Here is a 9,922-nt window from a genome sequence, read left to right on the forward strand (position 1 = left end):
TTAAAGCAGCAGGAAGTTCAGGTTCTGGTTAGTGTCCTTGTCCCACAGTGCAAATCTCCCTTGGCAGCTGGTGGGACCCTGTTAATCAGTTAACACGTTGTGCTGCAGGAGGATTTATTGTTGTCTGGCTGCAGTCTGGGTTTAGGAGAACAGAAGGCATTCTAATGCAGAGCTGCCCTTTGTTTCTGGCTTTCTAAAGAGTTCACAGAACTGCTTTTGGACAGGGTCATTTTCCCTCTTATAGCTTTTTCTCCCCTCTCCATTAATTTGTGGAGGTCATCAGAATTACTGGTCCTACTCAGGACAGAGTTCTTAAAGAAATGGAACAACACCTTTTTATCACATAATAAAATAGTGGTTTAGCATCTTTGCTGTCTTTTGGGGTCCCCAGCAGCCATGCAGGTGATGGATAATCCTGTAAGCTCAGAGGTCTCAGCATTTCTTTAAAGAGTTATTAATTAACTTCATTATGGTTAACTGAACTAAGACACTGCAGTTTTTGTGGGGGGATTTTCTGCCTCACATTTTATTAGAGCAGTCCTTTGGGTGTCTGCTTCTGAGCATACATAACTGCTTTCTTGCACATCTTGAAGGCCAGTTTTGCTACTCCCATTGTGAAAGATACTTGAAATACAAAAGGTGATTGTCCTCACCCTCCAGACATGCAGTTTTCCATGTGATGGGTAATAGGTAACAGATGTGCTGAAGAACTGCCCATTTTTCCTTTAATCTCTTGATTCTGGTAATTTTTGGGATCAATTGACTTCCAGTTTGTGTAGAAAGATCACTTTTAAAGGTTGTATCAGTCTGAAGTGGCTGAGGTGATTTGTGCCTCCTCAACGCCAGCAGGATCCCACATGGATTGTTCTGTAGCACAGGGATTCTGGTGTATCAGCCAAACCTGCTGCTCACCTTGGCCTGCACCTCCTCTGCAGGTGGGAATGACCGTCCACTGCCGCATCATGAAGATCGACATTGAGAAGTTCAGTGCAGACCTGACATGCAGGACCTCAGACCTGATGGACAAGAACAACGAGTGGAAACTGCCCAAAGACACCTACTACGACTTTGACTCCGAGGCAGCAGACCACAAACAGGAAGAAGACATGAAAAGAAAGCAGCAGAGGACGAGTGAGTTCTCTTCATTTCTCTCTCCCTTGTAATTCCAGCCTCCCCAGGCTGCTCCAGGACAATCAGCACAATTAGATACACGTGCATTAAAGCAGTTCCTCTTGGAAGGCTGAAGGTTCCTTTTGTTCCCCAGCGTACATCAAGAGGGTAATTGCTCACCCATCATTCCACAACATCAGCTTCAAGCAAGCAGAGAAGATGATGGAGACCATGGACCAAGGGGATGTGATCATCCGGCCCAGCAGCAAAGGGGAGAACCACCTGACTGTCACCTGGAAGGTCAACGATGGCATCTACCAGCACGTGGATGTCCGGGAGGAGGGCAAGGAGAATGCCTTCAGCCTGGGCTCCATGCTCTGGATCAACACAGAGGTAAAGCCCTGCAGAACATGCCTGGGAAAGAGAATGATTTATTTTACAAGTTGACACAGCCCTTCTGTCCTCGTAGCTGCTTTCACACTCTTGTCTTTTCACACTCTTCCAATGCATTCTCTGGATCCTTAGACAATACTTGTCTCTTTTTTTTTCCCTCAAGCCTTGCTGTGCAGAGTGTATGACCAAATACACCCTAAATACCTCTTTAAATGTGTTTGTTCAAAGGAATTTGAAGACCTGGATGAAATTGTTGCTCGTTATGTCCAGCCAATGGCTTCTTTTGCCAGAGACCTGTTGAACCACAAATACTATCAGGACTGCAATGGTGGAGACAAGAAGGTGAGACAATCCCAGGATGTGGTAACTTCTTAGGAAGATATCCATGGGCTCTGTATGCTGCTGAAAATGTGGGCTCCCCTGGAGCATTTATCTTCTTTCTCTCTCTAATTAGAAGCTGGAAGAGCTGCTGATAAAGACCAAGAAAGAGAAGCCAACATTTATTCCATACTTTATTAGTGCCTGTAAAGACCTACCTGGTAAATTCCTCTTGGGATATCAGCCTCGAGGCAAACCAAGGTAAGTGAGAGGCAAGCCCAGCATCTGCACTGAGTACTCCCAGTACCAAACCTCAGCTGACTGCTGCCAGTGTTTCTTCCAGCTCTGTCAAAATCCTTGTAAATCACGCCTCCTCTTTGCCAGGATTTGGCCTCCTGACAGTGGAGGACCCAATTCTAGCAGTAAATCTCACCCAGGAGACTCCCATGTTTCTTAACCATCTGGTTGCCACGAGCAGCACTGCCCTGTGTTGTGGGTGTTGTGGGAGTGTAGGCAGGGAGGGACGGGTTTTTCATGGAAAAGCAGATTTTTCTTTCAAAGGCAGATTTTTCATGGAAAGGCAGGGTAGTTTGAAGCAATTGTTTGAAAATAAAGTGCCTTGGGTGGGTCTATCTGTTCATTATCAGGCTGTGGTTTTAGTCCATGCCTGTTCTGAGTGTGACCTGTCAGTGAGTGGCTGGCACAGCCTGGGATGTCTCATGCTGTCCCTGCTCTCCCAGGATAGAGTATGTGACAGTGACACCGGAGGGATTCCGCTACCGGGGCCAAGTCTTCCCTACTGTGAATGGACTTTTCCGATGGTTTAAGGATCATTATCAGGACCCTGTTCCAGGTGAGCAGCCTAAAACTTCAGTGCCTCAGCTGTTTGTTTGTCACACAATAGCAGGGACAGTTACTGAAGGACAGTTCCATCTTTCTTGTCCCAGAAATGTGTCCTAGGATTTTTCTGTGTGTGGGAAGTTTCTGAGCAATGCTTGAAATGTTTGGCTCCATGCACCAACCCACTGAGAGCTGTCCTGAGAGTTAATCTTTCATCAAGTGGGCCGTGCAGCAAAGTCTGGACCAGTCCCTTTCCTCTCCTTTGTCTCCCCCACCATACAGTCCAGCACACACCATTCCCTGGTAGCAAACCATCGTGCCGGAACAACTTCAAATCCTGAGTTTCAGACCAATGGCTGCTCTTCCAGGAGAATTAATCAACCTCTTGGTGTTTTACACAGGTATCACCCCCAGCAGCAGCAGTCGGACCAGGACTCCAGCCTCCATTAATGCTACTCCAGCTAACATCAACCTGGCAGGTCAGTGCAGGCCATTCCCAGATGGGATTGGGACGTGAGCTGCTCCTCCAGGCTCCACTTTTCCTAATGCAGCGTGTCTCCCTTGCAGACCTGACACGTGCAGTGAATGCTCTACCACAGAACATGACCTCCCAGATGTTCAGTGCCATTGCTGCTGTGACAGGCCAGGGACAGAACCCAAATGCCACCCCAGCACAGTGGGGCTCCAGCCAGCACGGCTACGGGGGCAGCGGAGGCGGCAGCAGCGCGTACCACGTAGGTGCCACTTCAAGCTTCTCCTTGCTGCTAGAAACCACTGGGAACCTAAGGAATCCCTCACTGCCTGGGGTCCCCAAGTCCTGGTTTTGTCCCCGTGGTGCTGCACAGGCTGGATTCTTGAACCAGGTTTCCTTTGGCCTCCTGTGACTGGAGGAATGAGGCACGTAACACAGCCCTGCTCCGGGGGGAATTGGAGCAAGGAGCAAACTGGTCTGGCCCCCAAGGAATGTGGCAGGGTGGAGAGGAGGGATCCAGCAGTGAGGGCACACAACCTTCTGATTGTGCCCCTGAATTGGCAACGTGAGCTGCCAGTGGGGGAGATTAGCTGGGAAGGTATGCGCTGAGTTTGCAGGGCTTTTCAGCTCAGCGCTAATCTCTGAGCTGCACCGGGGGGAACACCTCAGCCTGACCCAACACCCAGGGGCTCTGCAGGGAGGAAGATGGAATTGGACAGTTTTGGCTCATGGTGAAGCCTTTCTTGATGTGTGCCTGCTCCCAGCCCACTCTGCAAGCTCCCAGCTGGCACCAAGGCAAATTCCAGCTGCAGAAGGACTGAGGAGCCTGAGTGCAAAAAACACACCCAGGGTGCAAAAAACACACCCAGCTGTTGCACCCAAAGAAGAGATGCTGCAAGACAAGGCTTGCAGGGAGGAGTGATCCTCCTTTAGAGCACCTTGGGAGGCTTTCAGGAAGTTTGGCACAGTAAATGCTGAGCTGAGGATAGGCAGGGACTGTGGATAACCTGATGTATTAATCATCAAAACATCTGAAAAAAAACCAGGGAGGTGAGCACCGGGAGGCAAAGACACTAAGCTCTTCATGGGACAAGAAGCCAGCTGGCTTGGTTTGTGGGAGGGAGCCATCCTGGGAGCTGCTGCACCTTCTCTGCAGCCTGCAGAGGGAGAATTTATCTGTTCTTCGTGCCTGCTGCAGGATGTCGTTGCTGCTGGCTGGCCCCAAGTGTCTCTGGTGCCCCTTGCCTTTGCTTGGCTCCAGCATCTCCCCTTGGGCTGAGCAAGGAGGGCAGTCTGTGCTGGCCCAGCTCTCAGGGGAGCAAATGTGCTGTGCTCAGCAGGGCTGGGGGCTTGCAGAGTGAGGGTGGGCACCCTCCTGGGCGAGCAGGGCAGTGCAGAACCCCCCCAGCCTGGCAGGGTCCACCCTCTGTCCCCTGACAGCCTCTGCTCTCCACAGGTCTTCACAACTCCAGCACAGCAGCCAGTGGCCACCCCTCTGATGACCCCCAGCTACTCCTACACTACTCCCAGCCAGCCCATCACCACACCCCAGTACCAGCTGCAGGCCAACACCACACCCCAGTCCACGCAGTCCCAGTCGCAGCCCTCATCCAGCTCCAGGCAGAGGCAGCAGCCAAAGTGAGTAACTCTGAGTGCTCCCATCCCTGTCCTGTCTCCATGGCTTTCCTTGGTTTTTGTGGGAGCAGCATGATGGGGTTATTTCCCCCATGGGGAGGGCAGTTTAGGGAAGTTTATTTGTCACATCTCACGTTGTCCCCGTGTCCTTGCAGGACCAACACCCACGCTGCCATCGACTGGGGCAAGATGGCCGAGCAGTGGCTGCAGGAGAAGGAGGCTGAGCGGAGGAAACAGAAGCAGAGGTTGACCCCTCGCCCTTCTCCCAGCCCCATGATCGAGAGCACGCCCATGTCCATCGCCGGGGACGCCACGCCTCTCCTGGATGAGATGGATCGATAGGACCTGACACCCGACACCTCCACTCCCTTCTCTCCGAGCAAGGGGGAAGGAGGGGGAACAATAGGAAGCGACTTCCCTTAGACACATAACTCCTGTTTTATACGTCGTGGGATGGTGGGAAATGACTCTTGGTGATGTGCACCTGAGCGAGAGAATAGACTTGGCAGGGCTGGTTTAAAAATATATACTATATATAAGAAAAATATATCATAGAAAGGAACACTGCATCGGCCTCTGCGTTCTAGGCTCCGGTTTTGAGGCACCTTTGGGAACTTAGCAAAGCAAACATGAGGTCAAAGGAGTCTGTCCTTGTACATGCACAGCACTCTGCTTTCACCCCAGAGACTGGGAAGCAAATGGAGCTGAAAGTGCATTGGCCTGGAGTGAGCCTGTTTCCTTTGGATTCTCCCAAACCCTGACTGTCACCTCCCCTCGTCCCGAGACCACAAAGCAAAGTCGTGGGGGTTGTGACAAACGAACCAGAGTTCTCACCAAGTTCCTGTTGTTGTTTGCTCCATGTTTTCATGCGTGACAGGCTCAGCAGAGCCTGTGCCAACCCCAGCTGTGTCTGGTGGGGTCCAGCACAGCAGCTCGGGGTCTTGCTGGAGATGCAGCTGTTGTACCAAAGGCTTGCTCTCTCCTCTGGCTTCTTTTGGAACAATATTTATTTAGTTTTGATTATTTTTTTTTATCAGACTGCGAAATAAAGCGCCAGCCTGTGGCAGCTTCCCCAGACAGACACACGTGGGATAAAGCAGCCCGGAGTGCATGGCCTCCTCCTCTGTACCCCCTTCCCCTGCCCAGCTGTAACCAAGAGGGGTGAATAAATAGAGTTTTTACTGAATGCTAGCTCAGAGGTTTTCTGCCTGCACCCTGCCCTTCCCTTAGGATTTGCTCAGAGCAGAGTTGCTTGGTGGAAGTCGGTGCTCCTGCTGCCTTTGTTGCCTGGTGTTGCCCTCTGTGCGCTGCAGGTTTCGCAGAGAAGCTGATTTCTGTTGTTAACAAATAAGGTTTTGTTATGGATGCACCACATGGAGGCATCACAGCGACTTAGGGGGCACCTCCCTGTGGCTGTGGGATAGGGAGAGACACTGGGAGAGGGATAAAGTGGATAAAGAAGCAGCCCAGTGTGGGATTGCCCACATGGGAGAGACGTTTCTGAGAGGGAAAGCTCCTGCTGCACGCACTCTCCCCTCTCCTGCTTTGTTAGTAGGGATTTTCTATGGAAGCAGAGTCTTTGTTCCCTCCCAGTGCTCCTGGTCAGCCTCCTTTGCTAGGAAATGAGCAGGAACAGCAGATCTTAGGAAACAAAGCTCTTCTTTGCATGTAAATGCTCCTGAAGAGTGGCAGCGACCCGGCAGACAAAGCAGAGCTCTTTGCACAGAGAAAAGCAGGTCCTGGCTTCAATGCCATCCCCTCTGCAGTGCTGAGGGGCTGACAGGGTCCTGTTCCTCCCAAGGCCACCCAGGCCAGTGGGGAGAACCTGGGCTGGGGCCCACAGCTCCGAGGTCCCAGGTGGCTGAACCTGGCGCTATTTTCTTATTTCATGAGACTGTACGATAGGAATTTGACTGGGAGCAGCTCCTTTCTGGTTGGACCTGAAAGAGGAGGCTAGTTGTGTGTTGTTGCCTCCTTTCTGGCTGTCTTTGTTTTTAGTTTTCCCTTGCTGTCAATAAAAGTTCTACTTTTGGGAAGCTGCTCCGCGTGCCCCCCGTCCGTGCTTCCTGCCGGGATGCTGTGGCTGCCACAGGGGGTTTGCAGCCAGAGAGGAAGCAATGCCTTCCTCCACCCTTGGAATTCCCCCCTGGCCTCGTGTGATCCGCTTATTTCAGGGATTTGGGATTGCACTGCACCCTCCTCAGCATGGGCTTTGCTGTCTGCTCGGCTCCTGGCACTCCAGCTCTTTCCAAGCCTGGAATTTGGTGCTGGTGCAGGAAAATCTTTCCACCACCTCACCAGGACACTGGGCTGAGCCACGCTCCACCCTCAAAAGCACTTTGGAGGAGTTGGTGGCCGTGCCCTGTTCCCTGCTCCTGGCTACAGGGGCCCAGACAGGGTCCCCAGGCACCAGGAAGGGACACAGGCAGCTCTCTGTGCCCCAGCTCTTCCCAGGCAGCGTCTGCCTTTGTGCCAGGGCTGGAAAAGTGTCTGTTGTCCCACTCTAAGGAGCTCTGCAGGCACTTGAGGAGCCTTCAGGGAGGGCCAAGCCCCTGTTCCTCCCCAAGGAAGGGGGAAGGAGTTGATGCTGGTGTGGGAGCATGGGAAAGGCAAGGCATTAAGAGGATGAGAGAGAGCTTGGGTGGTGCAATTCAGAGAACTCCCAGAGAAAATGAGATGCCTGGGGACCTGGAATTTAACCCCCTAGCAGGGCAGCTAAAACTGGGGCTCAGCCCTGCTGCCAGCATGTGGCCAAGGGCTGGGTCCCCAGTGCCAGGACAGTGATACGGACTGAGGGCAGCAGTGAGGAACAGCTCAAACCCCTGGATCCCCACCCAGCTCTGTCCCCAGTGCCAGGACAATGACATGGACTGAGGGCTGCAGTGAGGAACAGCTCAAACCCCTGGATCCCCACCCAGCTCTAGGTGTTCCATGGGATCAGCCCTGGGATTTCCCCTGGATGCTGCCCCCGGTGCCATCCTTTCCCCCAGAGACAAAACCAAGGATGCTCAAGCAGGTGTAAATTTATTTCACAGCCAGGACCCATGCAGGGCTCAGGGAGGACTCAGAGCTGCAGCTCTCATGCGGGCTCAGCCTCAGTTTTATTTTTCAGCCTCTTCTTTCTTTTCCTGTCCTTCCTCCTCCTCTTCCCGCTGGTGCTGGGGACCGGGGAGGGAGTGGCTGGCACTGGCTCCCTGCCCTGTCCCTCCCGTGCTGGGGCATCACTCAGGATGGTGTTGGATGATGGCAGCAGGGCCCAGGGATCAGCAGGGCCAGCAGGATGGCTCCGTGCCCCCTTTTCAGAAGAGCCTTTCTTTTTCAGACCTTTCCGCTTATTTTTCTTATCCTTCTTTCTCTTCCTCTCTTTCTTGCTTGCCTTGGGGGCTGCCCCGGTGTGATGATCCACTGGGAGGGCTCCTCCTCCTCCTGTGCTGCCCCACGGGGGGCTCAGGGGGACTCCCCTGGGCCTGGCTGCCCTGTCGATGAGCTCCCCCCCGAATTCATACAGCACCGGCTCTCGGGGCACCGCCACGGCCACCGTGTTGTACGCCTTGCACCTGCCGAAATCCAGGAGGCACCGCAGGGTGGGACAAGCCCCACAGGGCAGGGGGACAGTCCCCAGGGCAGGGGGGCACTCACCAGACATAGAGATAGGGCTCCACACACTCCTCCCTGTAGGTGAACTCGAAGCAGGGCACCTGGATGACGTTGAAGAAGGCCTGGCCCACCACGCGCGAGGCCGTGTCGTTCACCTGCCGCTGGCACTCCTTCAACCTGCCCGGGGCACGGCGGGCGCAGGGGTGCGTCGCCTCTGACATACCAGCCTGCCAGTTTGTTACACGGGCCCACCTCCTTACCTGAGGCCCTGCTGGAAATGTGCCTGAACACTAAGGGTCACTATGATAAAGTGAACATGGAGCTATACCAGCCCTCTCATTTCCTAGTAGTTAGAAAAGCAGGAATCGAACCTACACTAGAGGAATCAAAACCCTCCATACTTCCTTTATATTACTTACTAGTAGGGTCAGCTAAACAAGCTATTGGGCCCATACCCCAAAAATGATGGTTCAACTCCTTCCCCTGCTAATGAACCCCCAAGCAAATCTAATCTCCATCATTAGCCTGCTCCTAAGAACAACCATTACTATCTCAAGTAACCACTGAATTATGGCCTTGAAATCACACACTCGCCATCCTCCCATTAATCTCAAAACACCATCACCCACGAGCCATTGAAGCTGCCACCCGGGGGAGGTGCCAGGGAGCCCCGGGGCAGTCTGGGGACGCTCACCTGAGGTCGCAGTCGCAGTGGCTGATGGTGTGCCAGCGCAGGTTGCGGTAGCCATAGCGGGCGGTGAAGGGGTGGATGACGTGCTGGCAGTGGTCGTGCTCCCGGCAGCACCGGTCAGTGTCCCGGTGCTCCCCTGCAGGGAAACGGGGGCTGCAGGCAGGGCTGGGGCTGGGCTAGGCCAGGGCTAGGATCAGGATTGGATTGGGCTGATGCATGGAATGATACTGGGGTGGGTAAGGATGGGTGGGAAGGGGCTCAGCTGGATCAGCGCTTTAGTGGGGACAAGGCTGGCACTGGGATGGGGACTGGGCTGTGCCAGCACCACACTGGGGATGAGACTGGGGCTAGGCTGGGGTCCTGGACAGGGCCACGAGAGGGTTTAGTCTGGGATCAAGATAGCAACAGGGAGTGGAGCAGTATTGGGATGGGGACTGGAATGGCAGCAGGATGGACCACAGAGTAGGCTGGGGACAGAGGGTGGATCAAGAGTGGAGTAGCACCAGGAAGAATTGTGATAGGGACTAGGCAGAGGTGAACTGGGATTGGACTGGTGCTTGCGTGGGGACTGAACTGGGACAGACAGGGATTGAACTAGCACAGGAACGGGGGCTGGAGTGGACCAGTACTGGGATGGACTGGATTAGGATTGGTGGGGATTTACCCAGCAATGGGTTGGGGATGGGATGGGATGGAATTGGAAGGGATAGAAGGGAGTGGGATGGGATGAGGTGGGATGGGAAGGGACATGTAGCAGCATCCCTGCCGCCCTTACCCAGCTGCTCGTAGCTGTCCGCGTTGCTGCCCGCACCGCACCACAGCGTCCCGGGGTAGGTGAGCCCGCGGCGGGCGCGGGGCCGCCCCCG

General features: G+C 53.8%; 1 protein-coding gene across 2 annotated transcripts in view; it reads left to right on the forward strand.

Annotated features, from left to right (window-relative positions):
* Positions 1 to 5,954, forward strand: part of SUPT6H (SPT6 homolog, histone chaperone and transcription elongation factor) — a 21,288-nt gene extending 15,334 nt beyond the window's left edge. For both annotated transcript variants that reach the window (XM_031060633.1, XM_005425433.2), the window contains exons 28-36: positions 936 to 1,131; positions 1,265 to 1,503; positions 1,732 to 1,845; positions 1,958 to 2,082; positions 2,562 to 2,674; positions 3,063 to 3,140; positions 3,229 to 3,395; positions 4,590 to 4,771; positions 4,924 to 5,954. In XM_031060633.1, the coding sequence (XP_030916493.1) occupies positions 936 to 1,131; positions 1,265 to 1,503; positions 1,732 to 1,845; positions 1,958 to 2,082; positions 2,562 to 2,674; positions 3,063 to 3,140; positions 3,229 to 3,395; positions 4,590 to 4,771; positions 4,924 to 5,110 (1,401 nt within the window). In that variant the 3' untranslated portion in view covers positions 5,111 to 5,954. The remainder of the gene's footprint in view (positions 1 to 935; positions 1,132 to 1,264; positions 1,504 to 1,731; positions 1,846 to 1,957; positions 2,083 to 2,561; positions 2,675 to 3,062; positions 3,141 to 3,228; positions 3,396 to 4,589; positions 4,772 to 4,923) is intronic.
* Positions 5,955 to 9,922: the final 3,968 nt, after the last annotated feature.

This window comes from Geospiza fortis, unplaced genomic scaffold, assembly GCF_000277835.1.
Source record: "Geospiza fortis unplaced genomic scaffold, GeoFor_1.0 scaffold425, whole genome shotgun sequence".
In the NCBI taxonomy this organism is placed as follows: Eukaryota; Metazoa; Chordata; class Aves; order Passeriformes; family Thraupidae; genus Geospiza; species Geospiza fortis.